The sequence below is a fragment of the Pagrus pagrus genome, assembly GCF_965226575.1.
Source record: "Pagrus pagrus genome assembly, chromosome: 11".
NCBI classification, from domain to species: Eukaryota; Metazoa; Chordata; class Actinopteri; order Spariformes; family Sparidae; genus Pagrus; species Pagrus pagrus.
Genome location: NC_140195.1, coordinates 33,370,716 through 33,396,370, shown reverse-complemented (window position 1 = coordinate 33,396,370; position 25,655 = coordinate 33,370,716). Strand labels below are relative to the sequence as shown.

The following is a 25,655-nucleotide window of genomic DNA, read 5'->3' as shown; positions in this document are numbered from 1 at the left end:
TAGGGCAATTAACTTTAGAATTTTGAATAACAGTGTGTTCCTTGTGAAAACAAGAGATTTTCTCCATGGAAATTGTGCCAAATGCAGAGAATTGTGCGTAGTGTTCTGAAAAAAGTGTGTTGTAGAACTGCAATTTGAGTGTAAAGCAGGAATTGTGCTTGTAGTTTAGCAGAATTGGTTCAGGGGGTTGGTGCACAAGTTTCATGTTGAGGTCATTGTGTCTCAAGTACCAGTAATTGTGTGTAAACAATTGAGAAAAACTGTAATAAATCACTTTTTACCTTGCTGAAAAATCTCTTATTTCATTCCAATTTATATTTCCACTAGCTTTCACTTTGTTGCAACCAGATGTTGATTCTATGTAGTATTAATGTAGGCCTTTCCCATCTGCATCAAGTTATTTGGTCCTGCATTAAAACATTGAGTGACACAGATATACTAAATACAGCCTCAGAGCTCAAAAACCTTTTCAGGGATTTATATTCTGACAGTAGATTTTACCCAGAATAATATTTTATATATTTGTACTGTGTTGACTTCAAGGTTCTCTCTTTGTCTGATGCCTATTGAACCTGTTTGTCATTGGGTTCAGGAAATGTGCAGGTTACGACTTATAATGTCTTGGCTCGTTGCATACTAGATTATATTACATATATTATTTTGCAATTATAGGATTTTTCAAGGTTGTGTGAATTTTTAACATGAATTTTTTTTAAGAAAATCCCTGACATGAACTGGGAGGGCTGAGGAGATATGGTCTAAAATTATCCATAAGAGAGTGGAGAGAGAAGTATAGTTCAGTTTTACTGCAGTTAAAAATTGTTGTAAAATGTTCCACGTGTATGAAGCTCTGAAACTGAAAGCAGTTTTCCCAGATGTAGTGTTTACCCAGGGAACTTGGAGCATTTTACAATTACTAGAGCGTGTTGAATAGTGACTCTGTGACCAGTTTAATAAAGAGCTGATATATGGTGGCATGTTGCCCTTCAAGGCTTTAAAAAGAAACAGAAACCAATGGCTGTCACGTCTTACTGTTAAAGGTGCCCATCTAAACTTTTCATATAGAATTTGAAAAATAAAATGCAATGATGAGTGGAATAACAGTCACATAGACAATATCACCATAATCCAGGACAGATAAAAAGACAGCCTCAGTGATCAGTTTCCTACTGAACATGGGGATAGTAGTTCTGATTTCTGTATAAATAACCATTTTTTTTGTCTTAGCTTGCTAACAAGCGTGTTACAGTAGTAGCCAACTCGAAGTTCCCCCGATTCCCTGGTAGGACCTATGCGGGACCATGACTGGTCCGTGGCAGCTCCGTGACGGGCTCCCGCTTGGCCTGTGGGGATAATTTAATCCCCCGCGATGACGTAGTGAATGCAGCCACGACTGTTAACGCCCCTCTGCAGCCTGTGTGAAAATCAGCTGCAGCGCCTCATTTGTCCACGGGGAGGAGCAGTGATTTTGACCCGGGTTAATCTGTCAATCACTTTTCCTCCTCCTTTCTTTTTTCCCTCAGATGAATTGCCTCCAAAACAGGCGATATAAGTAGCTTCAAAGATAAATAAACACAGAGCACAAATAAAAATGTATATCACTCGCAGTTTACTTGTCTACAGATTTTACATTCTAGTAAATGTTTGCCTTGTGGTGGTTTTAATGTTAACACTGAAGCATACGGTGCGCAAATAAACCCTAACGAATAAATAAACAACATAACGACGTGTCCGTGAATATACACGCATGAGACTGTATGTGTAAAATGAAAGTGTGGTCCTAAGTGACCGCCAACGTAATAATGTCCGCAAACGTAATAAACCACAAACGTAGTAAAAATCTGCAGCATTTAATGTAATAAACATTAAATAAAACATTTGTTTTAGATCAGCTTGTTTCCAGCTTTTTTTTTATTAGGCCTAATTTTCTTGTTCTGAGTTTTATCTATTAAAATCTTGTGTAAATATATGTAATAATTACGGTTTATATGTGCGATGACATGAATATTGATAAATGTATAATTGAACTTGTTAAAATGTACATTTCGGTGTTATGTTGTTTTTTAAAAAAAATATATCATGACACAATGAATGCATTCCATGCATTACATGAGAGATTATAGAGTTTAAAATCTAGCGGTCCTCACGGCCCTTCTACGGCGAATAGAAAATTACATTCAGTCGCATAATAGTCATATCATATTTGTAGTCTGTCAGTAAAACAGTACATGTTGGTGTGTGTTGTCATTTTATATAATGGAATAAAGACAGTTTAGATTTTGGGCAGTTGTGCATATTTATTGAAGATGCAGCGAAAAATTGTGTAATCACAAGTAATTAAAAAAGAAAAAAAATCAACATTCGTTCATCAGTCTCTCATTTGTGCAAACTTATAGACAATATTGCTGCAATCACATTGTTATCTTCCACTGTGCCCGCCTTGGTTCTTGATAACCAGACTTAAAACATTTGATAATCCTGTAATAAGTCTGTTGCATAACTCCGCTGTCAGTTTTGTCTCCCAAAACGCATGTATGGCCTGAACAAGCTCCTCCTTTGTGCCTGGCTTAGCCTCTTTGCGGATGTAGTCTTTCATGGAGTGCCAAACAAGCTCGATTGGATTCAAGTCCGGTGACTCTGCAGGAGTTTTCACCCAATTGATGCCCTCAGATGCAATGCAAGCTGCAGAAGCGGTGTGCTTTGGATCATTGTCCTGGAAAAAGCGATGATCCGACCCAAAATACTTCCTAATGTATGGTGCAGCAAATTCTTTAATGATGCAGTCCCCGAAGTAGGTTTTGTCCATTATTCCATCGAAGATGACCATGGGACCTGCTCCTCGACGGGAGATCATTCCCCACACGTGCAGCTTCAACGGGTGCTTAGGCTGCGGTTTTGCAACAAAGTGATCCTTTTTGTGGAAACTTTGCCTTGCATAATGCTCCAGTGCGACAGTAGTTTCATCCGTGAAGAGTACATTATGCCACGTCTCCCCACACGCCTTCCACTGTGAAGCTTGCTGCAGCCTTGCATGTTTGTTGCGCTCCTTCAGCATTGGGCAGAAACGAGTTTTGCCGAATTTCCAGCCCATCTGTCTGCGAGCACGGCGTGCACTCGTCAAACTCAGCTGCACACCAAAATCTGCTCTGATTTTCTGCTGTACAGCCCGGGCATTCATTTCGTTGTTTGCCTTTGTCATGTCATCGATGGCAGCAAGGATATTGCTGTGTTAGGAAAGGAAAACAAATTAGACAAACTGAAAAGCACAATTTGGCTGCAGCTTCACTCTTTTAAATGTTTTTTTATTTTAATATAGGCTATATGGCTACTTACTTATTCAGTTTTCTGGGCCATGAGCTTAGGGGTGGTTCCTCTTTGTAATGTTTTCTTACAGCTCTCATAGTGACATTAATGCCCCGGCATGCCAAATGTTGCCATATCTCTCGTGTTGTTTTTCCGCTCGCCTGCATCGCACGGATCTGCTGGGAAGTGTGTCTGTTGATGCGCGTCATCTTTGTTGCAGCTTCTGTGTCGAGTCGAGAGATCTTGAGCTTGGTCGAGGTCGAGAGCTCTTGAGCTTGGTGGGGTAGCTCAGGCCCTTTTCTACCCATTGTTGAGGAGCAGGACAGAAGGGATGAGGACGTAGTTGAACCAAGGCAGGAGGGGGTGGGTGTTGGTGGGGGGTTGGGCGGTGGGGGGTGGGGTTCCGTTCACTGATAAATAGCTAAGGCCTACAGGCTACCTGACTACCTGACAAGAGCCAAGATCTGCTGCTGCTGCTACCTGACTATTTTTCTCCGAATTGCTTTGGTGGCTGTTAATGATGGAGGCAAGCAGCTTCTACGTGTCTACACGAACTACAAGACCAAAACGTCTGAAGTCAAAGGTACGTTACTTCACTATGCAGGTTTCTCTCAGTGTTAGTGGAGTCTGATGTTTATTTTATTTTATTTTAAATTTCAAGTTGTGACCCAATTGTAATTTTATGTTGATTTCCTTCTAGACAACACAGCCCTTGCAGAGGCCGAGACTCTCCGCTACACCAGAGGCACGGAGCAAAGTTCGCCTCATGAAAAAAAAAGCGGTACGTTTTTTTTTCTAAGCTGAAATATAATACATAATATAAAAAATATATAAATATAATATAATAATATAATATAATATAAACATAAAAACATTGGCTGTTTTGACTCTTTTTCTGGCTCTTTTTCCCCTGTTCTTGTTATTAATAGAGACTCATGTTTTTTATGTTATAGGCTACCACCATCTCCGCACACAGGGGCAGTGTCTCCGACGGTGTCGGTGCGTTCTACGAGGCGGAGATCAGGGATATCAGAAAAAAAGTCGACGAGATAGAAAAACACCGGTGCAGCCACCACAGTGACGTCACTGAACTGAATGAAAGGTTGGATGGCATTGCACAGCAGCTTGCCCGGATGCAAGAAAACATGAAAACGATGCAGGACTGTGTGTGGCGGCTCGAAAACCCCCCTCCAGCGCCACCACATCAGGAGCCTGTGGCTGCCACGCGTGTCAGACGTCACCTCGTCTTCGGGACAGACGTGGACCCTCAGCCCACCCCCTCAACACCAGCCACTGGGTCCACACCAGTCCCAGCCCCACAGCCCATCCGTTCAACACCAGTCCCAAGGACACCGGCTCCAACAACTCCCATAGCGGACGTTATGCTCAGACCCCTTTCGGCTGAGCGGGAAGAGGAGTTCTTTAGGATGTCTTTCTTGCGGGGCCAGCATCGACCGGATGTGTACGCATCCAATGTCTTCATGGCTGTTACGCCGTTTGATAAGTATCAGTGCCGGGGAGAACTGTAAATTGGAGTGGCTCAAATGGCAAATCGTCACTGCCACAGAACATCAAAAGGAGCATCCATGCTCACATCACCCAGCGCTTCCCAGATCTGTCTGCGGACCAGTGGCAGCGTATCCGCAGCAAAATCAACGAAAGGTTGAGGAGCCCCCGAAAAGTGGACCCTGAAGAACAGCGCCTTGGTTTTTGTTAAGTGGCACAAAAACAAAAAATGAACACTCCTTTAGAGACTGAATCCCAAATAGGGTATATTGAGGCACCTTGGCTTTTGTTTTTTGTTTTATTCTTTTTTAAAGTTTATTTACCGCCTTCACCTTAAATAAAAATGAAAAAAAAAAATCTCTACTGTCTCTATTCATTTTATTTATTTGTCACTGAATTGTCAGGCTACACTGCAGTAAAAAATAAATAAACATTGAACAACATCCAACCACCTCTCCAAAGGCAAATATAAAAGAAAGTGTTGCTCAATTCAAAATGAAAAAACGGTCACATCTAAAGAGATTGTAAAGTTGTGGTATAAAATCGGAATGGGGTGTATAGGGGGATTGACATTATAGGCTAGTGTTATAACTAGTAAATTATAGTGAAAAATCAATAAATTTAATCCAGAGGAAGTACAGCGTTAAAGATAAAAATGTTTAAAGCAGGACCTTCTAAAGAAATTCATGCTCATTTTCTAATCAATTTAAAGTCAAAGCAGTAGTGGGGGATGCTTGGAGCAGGTGTGAATGTTCAGTAGTTTAGGGTGTGTTGGGGCTGCATGCATACCTTCCAGGATGATAATCAGAGAGTACAATAGGTTAGCCAGACAATTGTGTGACTAGTGAAATGTGTGAATGTGTAAACACTTTATATTGGAGTCAATTTCCCTACCCCCACCACTTCTCCTACAGGTTATCTACAACCTGATAATATATAAACATTCAACTTTTTTTCCATTGAATGCCACCAGCAAGGACAGATCCTTGTGTGCTGGATGTGATTGTTATCATCCAAAATGGATAGAGTGATGTGGACATGATATTAGACACCGATGCAAGTGATGCAGAGTCAGGTGACAATACCTGTGGACAAGTGGACAAAGTACTGTAAACCAACAAGCCACTTATTGCCCAGATAGGGTGGACATTGAGTCCGAACCAAAAAACACGCCATTCTCCATGACTGGTATCACTAGTAGTATTATAGCCTACATATTGGTCCCAATAATATTCTCTCCGGTCCAGCTCTAACAGAAGGTGTAATTTCCCTCCTTACGCAATTGGAATACTTCTGGAAGTTTGTGTCTGAACATATGATTTAAGCTCTGACAACAAACACAAATGATGTTCAAATTTGAACAGCCAGCTGCATTGCAGGATTGCATGATTTGTGTGACAATGGGTGACCAATAGGTGGCCCATTAGTGCAAACAAAAGGTTGAGCAATGATAATGCTAATTCCCTGGTCGAAGGCATGCACTGAATACCTGCAATTGCAAACATCTTCCAAAAGGCTTTTCATCACTCCCTTAGTTTTTCCTCTTTAATTGTAGATTCACAGTAAATAAATTGTGATAAAAAAAGGTAGGTATTATTAGCTACAACAATTTATTTCCAGATAAAACAGTGGCCAGTGCATCTCCAGTAGCTAGGTCTGTTATAATTTCACTTCTTAAATCAAACATGTACTCGTGGTTCTATGAATTATGTGAATTTCCACTCACCGCCAGAGGCGGCGCTTTAAATGCCGCCTCTGGCGATATGTACTGTATTCTGTGAGAGAAGCGCCATCACCTGGTCATGTCCTGTATTTCATTGAATGGGTGGAGTTCCAGTAAAAACTAGTCACGCCCAGGAAAAGGAGGGGGTCACTCCAGCCGCTGGGACTTTTCTGGAGCTCTGCTGGGACTCTGATGGGAGCAGCATGGCAGCAGCATGGCAGCAGGCTGGGAGGGGAACTTCTATGTGGCTACCACTGTAATATGAAATTAAGTGTGAGTTTCTGATCCAACCAGATACCCAAATATTTCTATTCAGAATCCCTTTCAATACGGTGTCCTGTTAAAGTGGTAATATGCAGACCAATTGGCTGTTGAGAATATCATGAATTTGGTCTTGTTTGCATTGAGGACTAATTTCAGGTCAAACAATGACAATGGTAGACAATGGTAGAAACACGGAAAAATAATTTCAATTACAATAAAAACCAACATCACTTAACCTCTGTATGAGCAAAGCATTGTCAACAGTATCAAAAGCTTTTGTTAGATCCACAAAGAGGGCAGCACAGTATTTCTCTTTATCGACAGCAGATATAATATTATTAGTAACTGAGGTGATAACAGTAACAGTGGTATGCTTAGCTCTGAAACCAGACTGGTGAGGACTCAACACAGGATATATTGAGAGGAATGATTTGAGCTGATTATTGACAAATGATTCCAGGACTTTAGCAAGACAAGGCAGTTTAGAAACTGGTTGATAGTTGTTCAGATCAGCTTTATCACCACCTTTATGCAGTGGGACAACATTTTGTAGTTTCCCAGATCTTAGGGATAACCCCAGAAGAAATGGATAGATTAAAAAGATTCATCATTTCATTTAATCAGACATAAATGGAGCACGGAGCTTTAAAAAATATGGGTCTAGTTTATCCCCCCCAGTTGCTTTCCTTATATCAACATCTTGAAGTGCTTCCTTAACAACAGAGGAAGTGAAGTTCTGCAGTCTAAACACAGAGGTTTGGTTTGAGGAGGCCCATGAGACAGCAGCAGAACCTGAGTACACCATGCCAAACTGATTTCCAGTAGTAGTAAAATATTTCTTAAAAGCATCACAAATATCTGATAGTTTATCTATTTGGCAATTATTAAATGTAATACTAGAAGGTATAGACATAGAGGATTTGTTTTTATTTACATTTACTGCTTTCAAAAATTTGGATGGGTTTGTACAAGAGCTGGAGATTGCATAGAAGTTGCCTAAAAGTTAGTGTGGGCTTCCTCACCAGTACGTCTTGCTAAAGCCCAGGCTTTGTCCCTTGTATTGAGCATCATTGATAGTTCTGAGCTGAACTAGGGGTTTGATCTATCTTTAACCCTGAGCTTTTTGAATGGTGCATGTTTATCAATAAAAGTAAGTAGAGAGTTCCCGAAATATTTAGGAGCCTGTTCTACATCCAGTATTTCAAATAGTATAATGTATATTACTGTCAGCAATGTCGGTTAAAACATTTTTTAAAATTTCTTTTCATAACAATTGCAGACCATGATTTTGCCAATCCAGCACTTCTAATGCAGACTACAGGACAATGGTTACTTAGACCAAGTGCAAAACTCAAGAGGCAGTCATTTTGTCCCTCCTATTATACAGAATCGGATCTGTCACTGTTAACTTTGAGGGATCCTTCAAATTAGGTCTGGTCGGCTCATCGATCAGCTGTGCCAGATTGAGATTTTCACATATCTCTTTTAGACCATTTGAATAATTTGTAAACCAGTTTAGTCTAGGTGCTGTATCGTAGGCATCTGGACTTGTTTCAGTTTCTTGAAGACGTTTCACCTCTCATCCAAGAGGCTTCAATTCTAACTAGCTGGAGAGGAGTTGGCTGGCTTTTAAACTCAGCCTTTAAACCCACACAGAGTTTAAAAGCCTGCCAACTCCCCTCCAGTTAGTTAGAACTGAAGAAGCCTATTGGATGAGTCACCGTCAGACAGGGAGGTGACACCTGACTCATTAATCCCCTGCTGTCCCAGGGACAGGGCCGACTAGCCTAGTTACCATATGCTATATAATAGGGAGTAAGCCTCTGCAGGCCATATGCTTCAAAGATAACCCTTACACAAATCTACCCATCAGGCAGTACTGAGCAGCAACCAGAAGGATTGGCACAGTGAACTCTGGATGCCTCCAAATGCAGCAAAGTACAGTAAACATATGGCAGTCTAGGAGAGGAATCTGAAGTACTGTGAGCACAACAATGTAAAAGCTTTTTTTGTCCAGAACATTTTATGACTGACCAGGACATTTAGAAGTCTATTCATTGATCATAACATAATTAACTTGGTTGAGGGCCCCAGGGTAGAAATGAGCTCCTGGGCCCTTGTTGACCCCTGTTCTTCCACACTCTGTAAGGTGTGTACAATTGTTCTATGCCGGAACACTACCGGGCCCCGGTGTAGTTGAGTGATAAATCAATTAAATACTGGCTGATTTAAGAACATGCACTCAGAAAGCACAATATCTGCTGAAATAATGTTTAAAACTAGAATGGCTGTCAGTAGAGCGTATACCTCTTCCAAGGCCCAGCAGTCCCCTTTAATTCAGTTAAGCTGAATCCTAGATCATACTGTACAGCCCTGTGTCACTCTAAATTTTAAACCATCCAAGACTGCTTAACCATCATTTAATTTCACCAGATCTAGGATCTGCATCAAATTGTGTTCATTCATAGATACCAGCCACATAAATACACCTGATTTTTTTTTTTCATCAAAATCCATGCATTATTCCTGAGGAATTAATACAAATGTGAAAAAATGTTCTATCTCGCAATGTTAAAGAAAGTGAGAAAAAAAACCTGGATCTGTCTCTTTATCTGGAGTTGCACCAAAAGTTAATAGGGTTTATTCTGGGCTGAGACCCATTCTCCATCCAAGTTTGGTGGAAATCTGTTCAGTAATTATCCTGCTGACAAACCACCCAACAAACAGAGAGACAAACGGACTCAGGTCAAAACATAACCGCCTTGGCTGATGTAACTAGATTTCAATACAGGGGCTCTCTTCAAGATGGGCCTTACCTTAAAGGCCTTATAATTATAGCTCAATCAAATGTGAATTTCTGAAGGTTTAAGAAATCTGAAAAATATATATAAGCACATACCACCAACTTTTTACTTTTTATCGTGACCATGATGTGTATTAGAGGAGACATTTGCTAAAAAAACATGAAAAATGTTTTGGTACATCTGTTCTGCAATTTGTTAGTCCTTCATCAGCATATCATAAGTATTGTTTTTCACTGCCTTTTCATTGACTGATGGTAAATCAGTCTGATGGTGTCTTTCATTACGATGGTCACCTGTACATCAAAATATAAATGTACTAATAATTAATCTACAACTCCCCAAGTCAGATATCTAGGGCAACCTGCATTAAGCCCGAGAGGTAAAATCCATAGAGAGAAGTTGAACCAATGTCCACACAGTGAACCGGGGCCCACAGGGATCTGGAGCTCTGAGGCAATTCCCTGCTTTACCCAGTTGGTAATTTGGCTTTGTTGTTGCATAGTCTCTATGTAAGTCGTGGTGCAAATGAGGAGTGACTTGGTGAAGGATTAGTGCTTAAAAGCCATATGTTTAGAGTTTAATCTCTCTCTCTCCAGTGACTCATCCTCTGTTTTCAATGGCTTCTGTTTCCTGTTTGCTGCTCAGTTAAACACTGGAAAACAATCTGTTCAACATATGGTGTTATTTAAGCAATATTATAGTCATAACGCAACTGTTACTAACAAAATGATAATAATTATTTATCATAATTAAATTTATATTGCACCTTCCAAGAGCAGAAACGTCACAATTGTTGGGCAATTAGCACGCAAAGAAATTTAGCAGTTATGCTAAGCCCGGCGCATTTACACTGATGCTTAACCCATCAATGTTGATGAATGTTCATTGTCCTAACTCAATAAATAAATAAATGAAATGAAAAATGAAATATTGCTTGTGTTATCTCCGTCTCTATGGAAATACTTGGGGTCTGAATAACAACCAGAAAACAATCACATCAGTAGACTCCTATGTATGTATGTAATGAAACCTAGTGTACTACTCCAGCCCTAACTCTAACCTGACTTTCAGTGACGACCTTGCAGCAGAGACTATTACTAGTCTCTATTGAGTCACCTTGAACTGACATTAATATTTTCAAGACATCGTGGCACTTCCCAAACTGAAAAAACACCCCAGATATACACACAGAACTGCTTAGGTAGCTCAATATTGTTGTAACTAAAATATCTGCTGAAATTGTCTTTCTTCTTGACAGATTTATGATTTATAATTATGCTATGTCCTTGAACTTTACATGTATTAAGCCAGCTAGTAGCATCCTGCTCACCAGCACAGCTGATGGAAGATGCAGGAGTGTCTCAAAGCTCACAAGTTTCTTTGTGATCGAAACAGTTCCAATAACTCTAGAGTATTGTAAAGTCCAAAAGTCAAAGTTTGTGAAAACAGATTGATTTTAGATTTTTTTCTAGCCAAATATTCTGCTAGAAATATTCTTGGTGTTTAACCTTTCAAAAACAACTTTTTAATTGCAATCACAAACTGTTTGTGATTGCAAACAGCACCATAAAGCATATTCATTAAAGAAAAAAAAACAAACTAATTCAATCTGATGAATCACTTACAGTATATATGCATGTTGGAGAGCTTCTGGAAATGCAGTGGTAGGTTCAAGCTCTGAAATAGTTTTATTTGGCTTCATGATCATTCTGGAAATGTAACTTATGTAACAGCTGATAGAAATACAGGTACAGGTCACAGGCCCATTGTGGTTCCTCATCCTGAAGTCAAAACATTTCAACAACACTTTTGGACAAAAAAAAATACAAATCATATTAAAACCTGATCTGAGTTGAAAATCTAAGCTCATTTCTGTAGCTACAGTGAAACAGGGTAGTATTTAATATTGATTGATTGCTTCTTTCCTCAGCGTCTTTATCTAGTGGGGCATCACACATAAAGGAAGATCCGGATGAAGAAGAGCAAGGGGAGAAGTTTGAGTTTGATGACGAGGATGACATTGGACCCCCTGTGATTAGTGGCTGGACCAGAGACACAGCTGTGTCAATCCTTTACACCAAGTCAAACAACCTTAAAGCCCACACGCAAGAGACAGCAAGTCAGGGTGTCAATGAAACAAGCAGGACAGGGCAGAAGGGCCCAACCTGCTCACTGTACCACCAGCACTGCTCAGGTGAAGTATGGCTGTATCATGACCCTGATCCAAAAAACGTTGAGATGCTGTGTAAAACATGAAGGAAACAGAAAGTGATAAGTTGCTAATCCATTCTAACATACAGTATATTTAAGACAATATATTTAATGTTTTACCTCATCAACTGAGACAGTTCTGAATTTGATGGCAGCAACATGTTTCAAACAAGCTGTGACAGGAGCAAAAAAAGACTGTGAAGTTTGTGAAATCCTCCAAAAACACATGGAACTTGGAACATTCTGCAGGTAAACAGGTTCATTGGTAACAGGTGACAGGATCATGACTGGGTATGAAAGGGCATCATGGAAAGGCTCAGTTGTTCACAAACAAGTTGTTCACCATCTACAACCCATAATATCATCAACAGATTCAGAGAATGTAGAAGCCAAGGACCAAACCAACACTGACTGGCCGAGACCATCGAGCTAAATGGTGACTAAGTGCTGCTAAACACAAGGTGATGGCACACAGTGATAAACATTCCAATGTCCCAACTTTTTTGGAACATGTTGAAGGCATTAAATTCATAATGAGTGTATATTAACCAAAAGACAAAGTTTATCAGTTTGAACACTGAATATCTTGTGTCTGTATTTTATTCAGGTGAATAGAGGTCAAAACGGATTTGCACATCATTGCATTCTTTTTTATTTATGTTTAACAGCTTCCCAACTTTTTGGGTGTTGCTGTTGTACTGAGGATTTGTATACTGTACTAAGATTGCATTATGGTGTTCTTTTCTCCAGACATGGAGGTCAGGGAGTCGCCAGAGGGGTAAGTTATGATGGAATAAATTATTACATATACAAAAAAAAAACATGTAACTGACCACAGTATGTAGAACGTCACCATTTTCTAATATAGATACAGTAGATTTGAAAAGATCCTGAATGGTTGACTAAGCTCATTCTACATGTTACTATAAACCCAAAAGATTAAAGGTGCTATTTGTAAGAAAAGTAGATTCTTGAGTCTCATTTCCAACTTAGCAAAAACTGACACTTTGGGATTGTAGGATGTGTCAGCCGCCATCCCAGCAGTTTTTGACGAGTTGGAACTGAGACCTTAAAAATCTACTTTTCTTACCAATAGCACCTTTAAAGAAAGCTGCACTTACAGCTGTAGAGTTGATTGTATTAAAGCTGATTTGAGCTGGTCATATAACAAATCCAACTGTCAGCAAAACCACAAAAGGACCTTCGACTCTACAGTACCATAAGACTGCTCAATCCAGACCATGGCGTCTGTACAGTGACAAAGGCATGTGCAGTTAGACCACTACTGTCACGAGTCTCTCACTGCTCCCACTGTAAGCCTGTTTGGGATTTCCAATGGACTGTTGTCTCATTACGTGGCTCCTACAGAGATTTCTTCCATAGTTTCCCCTGTTATTTTTAACTTTGTGTGGGGGGTTTTCCTGCCCTAATTTGAGGGTCTAAGGACACAGGGTGACCTATGTTGTACAGCTTGTAAAGGCCTGAGGCAAATCATGATTCCAGCTGTCTCCACAGAGATGGGTTACGATCCGCCCCCTATATATGACCACCTAATATCAAGTTCCATCTTTGTTCACATTTTAAGTAAGTAAGTAGACTTTCAGAGGAGATCTTATTTGTCAACCTCTTTATAGATGGATAAAATGTGCTTTTAAGGGCATAGAAGAACCTCTGCCACTAAAAATCAGCTGAGTGCTACTTTAAAGTGATAAATATGAAAAGTTATGAAAAGAGTGACCTTTAGATTACCATCCTTGTTGCAGATGTTCCACCTTCTCTGATCTGGAAGTGACTGGAGAGTTAGAGAGTTCCTGGAGAGTGGGGGGTATCTATGAAGGTAAGAAATAAGAGGAACAGCAGTATGTGATGGGACAGCCTGACAAGCCTCTTCTGGCCTTCACATCCAGCTGTGAAGAGCACCTGGTCTTTGTCGAGTTACTCACCAAAGTGAGGATGTCTTTGTGTTTGCTTGCATTGGGACAGCCCACACATCACATCGAGCCAAGGAGTGGCTCAGTGTGGTTTCAGAGCTCACACTGCGATTAAACAAAGGTACACAAGCTGCCTGTGGTGTTAGCTCTAGAAGTAGCTAGTTTGTAGTGTAGTAGTGAAAAAAAGATGCTACATTTGAGTGAGGTTCCATCTTTTTATTTGAAAATGCAAATGAATGTCCTGTTGAGCTAGAAAAGAGCACTATATAGCAGTTATATTCCAAATGAGAATTTCCTGCTTGCAGTGACCAGTTTCACCTAACATTACCCTTACGAAAAAGAAATTTATTCAAGTGTGCTATTAGTATACTTCTTTTAAACTAAAAAATAAGAAAGTATGCTTTCAGTTTACTTTTCATGTACTAATCAGAGATATACTTAACAAAATTATACTTAAGTATACTTGGCTTATACTGACAAGTATACAGAAAAGTCTAAGTATATTTGGCCTATACTTGTACTTAATCTTTTGATCGAGATATACTTAAGAAGTATTCTTGCCTTATATAGAAAGTTTATGTATACTTGGCTTGTAGTTGTGCTCACTCTTATGATAGAGTAGCCTATTTAATACTTTTGCGCACATATTGGCTTCTTTGAGGTAGTACTGGGGTGGAATAGCTTGAGTAAATAGTACACAAGTGGAACTGAAACTGATCTTATATGTACACAGTGTTATGTAGGTTAGCACAAAGGTAGCAAGCAGGTAGACAGATCTACACTGTAAAAAATGTCAGTAGATTTTACGGTAAAAAACTGAAAACTACTACAGCTACTACAGTAAAAAAGACTCTCAAAAGGTTAAATAAAATGTTTAGAACAGCGAAACACTGTAACTATATATAACAGTCAAAACTGTAAATTTTGCACTGTTAAATACTCCTGCACTCAGTTTATAACAGAAAGATGCTGTAATTTACATTACAGTCAATACTGTAATTTTTGCATCTAGTTTTTGTAAAAGAAAAAAACAAAATATTTTGTCACTGTTAAGTTTACTAACCTTGTGTTCGTAACAGATATATGCCGTAATATATAACAGCTAACATAACAATATTTTGCATTTATGTTTTGGATAATAAAATATTTACAATTTGTGGCCGTTAAATGGAGGCCACACTGTTTTCCTAATGTTGTTTTTTTCCTAATATTTAATTATGACACATCAAAGTACGGTGCCCCAGAGGTGTCAGGCCAAATACAAAAGCCACAACACAAATAAGCCACAACACAAATACGAATACGATTATTTTGTTGTGGCTTTTGTATTTGTTTTGTGGCTTTTGTATTTGTTTTGTGGCTTTTGTATTTGGCCTGACACCTCTGGGCCACCGTATCAAAAACCAACAGGTGCCTACCTGGTGGGAACTGAGGGAAAACAGGCAGTTTGTGACAGTTTCAAGGTCTCCCTTTAACTCTGTAGCTACTGTCCCATAAAAACAAAGACATGTAATGTACAGCTTCACAGGTTCACGATTCCTTGACCCATGTGGATCTAAAATCCAGTTCAACAAAGGTCAAATTACAATTACATTACAACAATTTGTAGGAAGTGGCAAAATTAAACGAGTTGTAATTAACATGCATTTCACATTTGAGTACAGACGCTTTTTATATACAGTACAGACGCTGGAATGAAAGGCGCCTAATTCAAATAGCAACTTTTCATCTTTGCCGTCCGATCAGCGCACTGCGCTCAGCTCCGCCTCTTTAAGCTCCACGACTCACGGCGCTTCATTCTGGTCACGTTGCTGTTGAATGACATTGACCCGCTAACGTCTCCGTCACGAAGCGAAGCAAGCTAAGCCTACTGTTGATTCACAGTAAGTACATCCAATGTTTTTATTTTCTGATCGAATGGTCATACATTGTATACTTCCATTCGTCACACCGGCTAATTTTATGATGATTTATGACGTTTTTCAGCAACTTCAGTCATTGTAGCTGGCCAGATAACTGACGTTAGCTAACGCTAACCTTGGTTATAGACTGACGTTAGCTAACGCTAACGCCAAATAAACGCACAAGCTTCTCCAGACCACATAATGTCTCTCCTATTGTTTTACCAACTGCTGTCTGGCAGCGAAGTGAAGTGAAGGGTGTTAGCCCTGAAGCTAACCGGCTTCAGCCCAGGAGGAAAACGTAAGCCCCTGCGCTCTGCCACTACGGTCTGGGAGGCGAACAGGAAAGGTTAACACGTGTTTACCTGTTCACGTTCGGTGTTCATTTGTTTTGCTTAGTACACTTGTACAGTTGAATGATTTAGCCTACTGTTAACCGGTCGTCTAGCTGCTTAGTTTATAACTTTAATTTAAACTACTTCCAAGAAATAACGGACCTTATCAGCCAACCTGAAGCTTACTAGGAAAGCTGTTTATGTCTGCAGATACAGTATGGTCAAGTCAGTACATAATCTGAATGCAAAAACGACAAGATAACGTGGCCACTATGTTTATGCTGTGATTCATAGTTGTAACCACAGTTATTATTTCCATGTTGTTTTCAGATAAGCACTAAACCAAAGAGCCACAAGGCAATGGGAGAGGGGGAGTGGATGGTGAGACTGAGGACATTCGCCAGCTCTGGGGTTTAGCCTGCTGGAGGAGGCAACAGACCAGCCCCGAGGCAGCGCAAATGGCGTGATCTCTACCAGAAGGTAAAGTATAGCAAAATATCCACTTATTACTCATGACCATGCATAAAATTGCATAAATATCCCGCATATTCCATCGCATTTTTTAAGAAAACGTGCCGCATAACCAAGGATCACAATCACAAAAAAACTGACTGACTGACTGAGAGTCTCACTCCAGGCTGAATACAATTCTGATTGTTTCAGATTGAGAAATGCCCCATGCAGGCCCGTGGACAGACCACCCTCTTTAGAGGGTCCATGGCCTCTAGTTGTGGATTTCACACTGTTAAGGTGAGCTTTGAAAGAATTACATCTCGCATGTCTGTTTACATTGCTGTTATGCTGTTGCAGTTACAGCACATGTCATAATGCTGTTGTTTTAGCAGCCTGCCACTCAGTCTCCTGCTGATGTCCAGCCTGTGGTCCCGGTCTCGGCCCTTGATGCGACTGATAATGCAGCCCAGTGGTCTTTCCTGTGTCCCCCTCCAAGTTTAGCTATGGTGAATATTGTCGCAGTAATTAATGTCTTGTATGAATTGTTTGTATGCGTTACATCATAAAATTAAGTCATCGTTGTTGTTTCTCCTTCCAGTTCACTAAATCACGATTTGGTGGAGCACAGTCGGCCTCAGTAAAACCGAATTTAGTGTCTAGAAGGACTCCCAGCCCTTCTCCTTCTCCTCTGTCCCCTGTGAAGACCCCAAGTCCAACTTCATCCTCTGTGAGGACCCCCAGCCCTGCTCCATCCTCTGTGATTGTGATTTGAGTTGTCAATGTTATGTTATATTTTGGCATCCAGTACAATATTTGTTTGAAAATTTGGATTTATAAAGAAAACAAATATGTTCTTAATCCTGAGTATGTCTTGTGAATTTTTATATGTGTAGTCCACTGGCAGTGTACATGAGTTAACTTCAAGTCCACTTAAAGTACATTTAAAGGTATATTTCCAGTATACCTAAAAAGTAACCTAGTAGTATACTTTAAAGTGCAAAAATAATATATAAATAGTAAACTATAAGTATGATGTTAAGTTCACTTAAAGAAAACCTACAAGTATACTTGCAGTAATAAAAACTATTACACTAGTAGTTTACTGACAGTATACATAAAAGTGTACTTTCATAAACTAAAAAGTGGACTAGAAGTATATAACTAGTAAACTAACAGTATATCTATAAGTTCACTTGCAGTATACTTCAAAGTATACTTTCATAAACTAAAAAGTGGACTAGAAGTATATAACTAGTAAACTAACAGTATACCTATAAGTTCACTTGCAGTATACTTCAAAGTATACTTTCATAAACTAGAAAGTGGACTAGAATTATATAACTAGTAAACTAACAGTATATCTATAAGTTCACTTGTAGTATAGTTGCAGTACAAATAATACTTAGATGTAAACTAGTTGTTTACTCAAAGTTTACTGCTCTTACACTTCAAATATACTTGAAAGTATACTTTGATAAACTAAAAAGTGGGCCAATTTAGTCCCAAGAAGTATTGAAATAGTACACTTAAGTATACTATTGGTACATTGATATTAGTATACTTACTAGATAAAGCATACTTGGGAAATATACTTGAACTTTACTTAAGTTTACTTGATAAAATAAACTTTAAGTACACTTCTTTTTCGTAAGGGTAGCCAGCTGTCCTCTGCTCCCTAGCTCTGTAATGCACGTCTGTGTATGTGTATGTTCACACCACCAACCCACATGAATCCACCATTAGATTGTACATGTAGTACCTGATGGAATATTGAAGTAGTGAGCTTGTGTTTGTGTAGTAATATATGTTTAATTATAAATGCCCATCTTGACAAGTCATAGTAATGAGTAGTGTTCTTCAGAAGCTCCCTGTGTCATGAATTTAAGTGTGTAATCCTCCCTGAGGGCAGTGAACCTTTCATTAGAGAATATATCAATGTTCCTAGTCTTGAGAGAACTCACATGCAAGACAGGTTTGCTTCTTTCCAGTGACTTGGATGAGTGAGTCAACACATGAACTTGGACTGTGGCGCTCCAAAAACACAACAAAATCTCAACACTGTGGCCTGAGATTAACATTTAATTTATTGACTAACATCATGAGTGCTATGTATAGACATACATACTATGACATAAAATCCCCCTTTAAAACCAAAACATTGTTTAAATGTGGGCACACAGCCTTAACACAGTGTAGGGCCCAAGTCAAAACGACAAATACTTTGGCTTTTTAAAAATTACATTCACACGAAATAAATACCAGGTCATGAATGTTGTCATGTTGTCATGAAATTGTGATTACAACAGTCATGACTTTTAGTAATATTACAGTTTCATTCTCGAAACATTCCCACTTTTTGTTGGAATAGTATCTAAGTATATCATCTCTAAATTATCATTTTTTTCCTCAACATAATGTCTTGAGGGGGATTTAGGGACAAACCAAACACTGGCTCTAAATAAGGCCTTTCACATTTTTAGCAGCCACCATGAGAGAGGGTAAGGCTAAGGGTATTTCATTGATTGCAATCTGCAACCAGACACCTAGATGTCACTAAATCCTACACACTGGATGTTTACATTAATGGTGTTATTGTTTTGTAGGAAAGCCATCTTTCATGCAAGAGGGAAGGCAGGCCAAGTCTAGCAGCACAGTGAACAGCCACAGCCCTCAGCAAGACACTCAGCAGGACACTCTGCAGGACACTCGTCAGGACACTCAGCAGGACACTCGGCAGGGCACTGCTGAGAATGAGCTGTACTCTCCAGTCAGTCCAAAGAGCAACCATCACGCAGCTGATGTAGATAGACCATTCAAGCAGAGGACAGTGACCAGAAGCAGTGACAGTGTGGTCAGAGACCCAGAGGTCATTTATGATGATGTGCCTGCTGAGAACATTCAGAACCCAGTGCCAGGTGAGCAGTTTGTAGCTTTTATTAACCACCGCACTGTACACATCGTACTGTGGACTACATTGTTTCAATAGACTGACACATACAATAGAAGCTTAAGACACAAAAGTATTGTATTAAATGAAACTACACACTACACTTATTTGTTTATCTGATGGCATCTGTGTGTAGATGTTGATGACATCTATGAGGACATCCAAAGACCTGATCAGCGTGGCTCCAACAGCTGGAGCTCCAGTGAGTTTGAAAGTTATGATGATCTGTCTGACAGTGCGACTCTACCTCCAGCCTGCAGCAACAACAACAAGGTAACTCATTCAGAGATTTTAAATGTGAACAACCAGGAACACACTACAACTGGTGTGCTGCAGCGAGATTCCTGTCCTCTGTTAGAGGGTGCAGGTGGCTCACTGTGATGAAGACATGACTTTCCACAACACTGTCCAGGACTTAATCAATTTTATGCACGACATGTTTCAATCTGTACAGCATGTGCAGTTATCACCTTTAATGGTATTTGGAAACACCCAACAAAAATGATAAAATAACAGTATGGTTCTGGCCTGTCCACATCAACATCCTGTAGGAAAGGGTGGATTGGTGGATACATGCACCATTAGCTGGCTTTTGTTGAATGTAATTTTGCCCTGTATTGGCTAAACATCAGTGCAGGATAAATAAGGAAAAATGGCAAAATACTGCTGCAATAACTGCCCTTTAAAACAAAACCTAGATATGAACAACAGATACTGAATATTTAAAACATATATTGGTCAAGTACTTCAGTATATTTAGCAAGTAACATGACAGCACACAGATGGTGAAATACATCGTGCTACCTCATGGCCTCCAGTGCTACTTTCAAATATTGCTGACTGTTAGCTGGATTAAACACAAGTGCCAACCTACAATTTAATGCAAATTGATGGTATGTTCATTCACTAAAGGATACCATTTACTTCATATGTAATATGCATCATGAGTACATCAGTCATGTTGAGGAAAAGGATATGACATTTTTGTCCATATCCAGGATGTCTGCTCATCAAATTTATTTTATTTTCACTTTTTCAAATCAGTTTTTGCTTTTTATTTGAAAATTTCCTTAAAAAAAAAACAAAAAACTAAACCTTACTGGGTAAAAATTTGAAGATTGAAGCTTGACATAACTGAAGCTGAGGTAACTAACTTTGTCAGCTTCCATTGTCTCTATTGTAAGCTTAAAAAACCTCACTGCTGGAATTTTAGGGTTATGGTTAATGTTAAGGTTCTGACCTAATATTCACATATGGACAATCAGCTGGGAGGGGCCGTGTGTGTTGTAGGGCTGTCACTTTTTATTCGAAATTCGAATATTTGTTCGAATGTGGGGGGAAAAGTTCGTATTCGAATGTAATGACCTGTTCGAATTCAAGATTTACAGTCTATAAGCGCAACAGACCGTTTGAAGTAGTTCGCCTTGTGATCCAGCAGAGGGCGCTCAAAAAATTCACTATCAGCTTGACCTATTGCACGGCCTATTAACCCTCGACCTATCAATTCAGCTAGTAATATTATGTTGTTTGCTACGACACTAGCAAGCAAAGCGGTCCTGAGCGGACAATCACAACACCAAAGCTGTCTGTCGACTTTGTACAAAGCAGCTGTCTTTCTCTACAACGACAACAAATCTGCTACCTGCTAGCTTGCGGCAGCGGAGACCGAGGCACCACAGCCACAGACGAGCGGAGCTGCCGGAGCGACGTCAAGTGTACAACCTCGTCTGACTGAATAAAATAATAAAAAATAATGTCGTGTGTTGTCGTGCGCGCGCGGGGGGGGGGGGGGGGGCGGGGTATTCGAATACATTCGAATCAATTGCGTGTCATTTCAAATTCGTTCGAACTTGATTTTTTGAAAAAGTGACAGCCCTAGTGTGTTGTATTACCTTGCATGAGGTTATATTTTCACTTGTGCCATTTGTTTGACTGTCAGCAGGATGACACAAAAACCACTGAAAAGATTTCTACCAAACTTGGATGGAGGGTGGATCTCAGCCCAGAATAGATAGAACTCTCCAGATCAGATCCAGGATTTTTTGTAATGTTCTTCAACGTTGTGAGATAGAGAGTTTTTTCCACAATGTGGACATTTTCTCCACTCCCACTAGCTTTGTTGTTGTATGGACCTCATAATTTTGAACTTTAGCATCAGCTCCTTCGCTCATTTTGAAGGTTACTGATATTTTATTAATGGTAAGACTAACAGTCCGGTCGGCCTGACTAGTCTGTGTGCCCATTTGTCAGAGGAAATATAGCTGTTTCACCTCCTCTGTGAGCTTTTAGAGCTTTTGAGTGGCATGCATGTTCCCAATTACCCTTTTTGTGACATGTTACTTTTTGATGCCATTTCTGTCATCAGTGCCAGGCTTAGTGCATCTCCCACATTCCTCCATTTTGAGGGTTGCATGGCTGCTTTTTCCATGTGGCAACCCACCCTTTTTCTTTCATGTGCCTTCACATGAAGACTCGGAGTAGGGGTATGTCTCAATGGGTGCACGCCGTGGTTGTTATGGCTTCATCATCCCCCAAAAGATATTACTGGGTTATGCGAAAAAATGTGCTTGATGGATATTGCTGAGGTGGCTGCGGATGTAGCTGTTGTAGGGTTGGGAGGACCAGCGGCCAAGGACTTTGATTGTGAGCAGCCTTTGTTGATGATGTCGACAGCAGTGAGGTTGTCTGAGTGAATGAGGATAACTTTTCTGGACCATTCGTGCCCCCAAAGAAGTTCAGCGATTATGAACGGATAAAGTTAATAGAGGGCAGAGTGGGGACAGTTCTGGGGGCCAAACAGAGGCAAACCATCTGCCGCCGTAATAGCAGTGCAGCGTCCGTGTACAGCTGGATGTCCTCTGGTTGGGTGATTCGGTCATCGTAAAAGAAAGAAATGCCGTTCCATGAAGACAGAAAATTGCACCACGTTCTCGGCTCCATTTTGCAGGAGTCATCCAGGGTGACGTTATCGTAGAGGGATGGAATGATGGAAGACAGGGATAGAAGGTGGGAGATGAAGGATTGGCCCCGGGGGATAATGTGGATGGCGTTATTGAGGTGTCTGAGCAGGGAGAGAAGCTGGCGATTGGTGCAGTGGTGGGCAAGGAGGTAGTTGGATGTGAACGAGGAGGTATGTGGTTGCTTTTCAGTTGGCATTTGAGGAGGTCTGCAGTTAAGGGTAAGTGTTTCGGTGCACTTGCGTTCTGCCTTATGTAGGCCGTCGATCAGCATGGTGACATGGGGATGAGAAACGGAGGGGGCTGGAGCTCCGGAGATCAGTTTGATGAAGAAGTTGATGCCGCTGAGATATACTTGGATGGTGGAAGTTCTGATTTGGGCAAATGTGATGAAGCTGGTTATTGTTACGATGTCGATGAAGGGGAATGGGAGGTTGTGAAGGGTATGGAATGACTTGAAACTGCACCATCCGGTGTAGTAAGATGAAAGGGTTTTGGTTTAGCATAAAGGTAGTTTTATTTCAATTGATAGAAGGCTTGATGAGGGCATGAGAGAGGGGTCTAGGGTAGTTGGATGAGGGAGAGAGGGGTCTACGGTAGTTGGATGAGGGAGAGAGGGGTCTAGGGTAGTTGGATGAGGGAGAGAGGGGTCGAGGTAGGTGGATGAGGGAAAGGAGGGTCGAGGTAGGTGGATGAGGGAAAGGAGGGTTGAGGTAGGTGGATGAAAGAAAGAGGGGTTGAGTGCATTGCACGAAATAGAAAGGGGTTTCAAGTGCGTTGGATGAGATGGAAAGGGGGTTCAAGTGCGTTGAATGGCAGGAAAGGGGGGTCAAGAATCCGAGCCTGGTGCCAAGGATTTGAATTTCGGGGATAAGAGGGGCGGAGCTTGTGCCCCTAAAGAAGTGTGGAGATGGCGACTGGATACGTTTGGAAGGAAGGGGAGAGTGAGTTGAGGGGCCAACCTGGGTGAGTTGGTCGTCGTGAAGAAAGAAAAGAGAAAAGAGAGGAAGTGATGCCATGTTGCGGCGGGAGGGAAGGGGGGGTGGCAGGGATGTAAGTGGGAGATAAAGGACAGACGTTGAGGGCTGGTGCGAACAGCGAAGTCAATGATGTCCGAGCAGGGGGAGGATATACGTGGTGTCTGGCTGGAGCCGCTGGATGCAGAGTAGTGGACGATGTGCTGCCGGGGGACTTGGATGGTGGAGTGCAGGCGTGGTGGCTGCCTGGTTGGTCGTGCCCGAGTGGAGGTGATCACAGGTGGAGGAGATTCAGAGATGACGGAATGTTCGACGAAAAGATCATCGCCAGAGGGATTAAGAAACAGCTCTTAGTTCGTCGGGAAGATGGTAAGGTTTTACATTTTTTAGCTTGTCTTAGTGCAAATGAATGTCAGAGCTTGAGAAGAACGGGTGAGAAATGGTTAGGCTTGCATATATAGATTTCGCAGGTGATTGAATCAGGCTGGGCGACATAGGTGGTTGAGTTAATGAGGCACAGATGGTTAGGTTGACGAGACGCAGGTGGTTGGATTGATGAGACACAGGTGGTGTGATTGGCTGGGCCTGGATGGCAGATCAGTGTTACAGGCTGAGCCTGATGTGTATCAAATCAAATCAAATCAAATCAAATTTTATTTGTATAGCCCAAATTCACAAATCACAGTTTGCCTCAGAGGGCTTTACAATCTGTACAGAGACGACACCCTCTGTCCTTCGACCCTCGATTCGAGTGAGGAAAAACTTGCCCCAAAAAAAGGCCCTTTTAACAGGGAAAAAAAAATGCGGAAGAAACCTCAGGGAGAGCCACAGAGGAGGGATCCCTCTCCCAGGACGGACAGACGTGCAATAGATGTCGCATGTACAGAGCAGATCAACGAGATCACAATGTATTCGATTATAAGCGATGGTTGACAGGAGTGAAAGTACATAAAGATGTATTACAGCAATAATGATGAAATGCACATGGAAATGTGATTACTAGTGATAACAGTAGTAGTGATTAATGGTAAGGATGGTATGTAGTAATGCAGTACGATAATAGTAGTGTAACGTATGTAACAGAGATGTGACTAATATTAGCGACAGTAGTGGTGGGTGTTAGGCAGGGTCATGGCAGTAGGCGCATCCACGATCAGGCAGGGCCATAGCAGTAGGCGCATCCACGATCAGGCAGGGCCATAGCAGTAGGCGCATCCACGATCGTATGTATGACTTGCTTGTGACATAAGAGGTATGTGACGTTAGTGCGCTGTGTGTATGTGTGACGTCAGTATGGTGCGACAGAGTTTACTGCGAGTTGAGTGCATGCACGTTGTGTTGAGAGGGGTTGCAGCCACAATGAAGAAGAGGCTATGTACTGCGCCGTGTCATGAGATCCTGCAGATCCTCTCGTTCAGACGAAGTCCGGGGTTTCGTTTTATGTTTTGCTGCATCAAACCAGAGACCCCTTATTACGGTGCGGATTCTGCAAGCTGGTTAGTTAACATCAGCGAGGAGGAGTGGCATGGTCCAGTTCCTAAACCGTAGCTATAATAACTCCATCTGTAGAGCCTTCCTGTCCTGGGCCATGATGAACTATGTCAATTTGTGATGTTTCCAGTCAGAATGCTTGCTGTTGCCCCTCTATAAAAGTTGACCAGAATCTTGCTCCTGAATTTAGCCTTCCTAAGTTTCCGTAGGAAGTAGAGGCTTCTCTGTGCTTTTTTAACCAGGGTGGTGATGTGTGATGACCATGATAGGTTCTCAGTGAAGGTAATTCCAAGGACCCTTAAACTGTTCACCTGCTCCACCTCAGCTCCACTGATGTAGACAGGGGTGTGTGTCACTGCCTCCTTCTTTCTAAAATCAACAATCAGCTGCTTGGTTTTGCTGACGTTGAGCAGTAGGTTGTTCTCTGTGTGCCACTCTGCAAGATTGTTGATTTACTCCTGATATGAACTCTCATCGTTGTTTATAATACGGCTGGTGATGGTGGTGTCATCTTCATACTTCACAATAGAGTTCTTCTCTATTGTGAAGTCATGGGAGTGCAGTCATGGGTGTACAGTGTGAACAGGAGGGGGCTGAGCACACAGCCCTGGGGGGCTCTGGTGTTGAGCACTAGTGTAAAGGAGGTTTCACTGCCAATGCGAATGACTTGTGCCAGCCTGAAGACAGCCATCAGCTGGAACCGCTAAGTGAGATCCTTTTTGTAGAAAGTAGTCATCAAATTCTTTCCAGTCTTTTTTTTTCTGCAGTTCTGGGGTAAATTCAAAGGAACCAGTCATCTTTTCAGCCTTGCTTCCCATAGCATAAATCAGAGAACTTACTTGACTCTTCCTG

The 25,655-nt window shown here is 41.0% G+C and overlaps 1 protein-coding gene across 2 annotated transcripts in view; it reads left to right on the top strand.

The window, feature by feature from the left end:
• LOC311265590 (rho guanine nucleotide exchange factor 10-like protein) overlaps nucleotides 1–25,655 on the top strand; it is a 145,156-nt gene that overhangs the window by 17,361 nt on the left and 102,140 nt on the right. The window contains exons 2-6 of one of the 2 annotated variants that reach the window (XM_084367403.1): nucleotides 11,531–11,794; nucleotides 12,562–12,589; nucleotides 13,575–13,648; nucleotides 19,035–19,346; nucleotides 19,515–19,651. In XM_084367403.1, the coding sequence (XP_084223529.1) occupies nucleotides 12,564–12,589; nucleotides 13,575–13,648; nucleotides 19,035–19,346; nucleotides 19,515–19,651 (549 nt within the window). In that variant the 5' untranslated portion in view covers nucleotides 11,531–11,794; nucleotides 12,562–12,563. Of the gene's footprint in view, nucleotides 1–11,530; nucleotides 11,795–12,212; nucleotides 12,273–12,561; nucleotides 12,590–13,574; nucleotides 13,649–19,034; nucleotides 19,347–19,514; nucleotides 19,652–25,655 lie in introns of those variants that run through there. The other variant, XM_084367404.1, reaches the window with a different exon arrangement.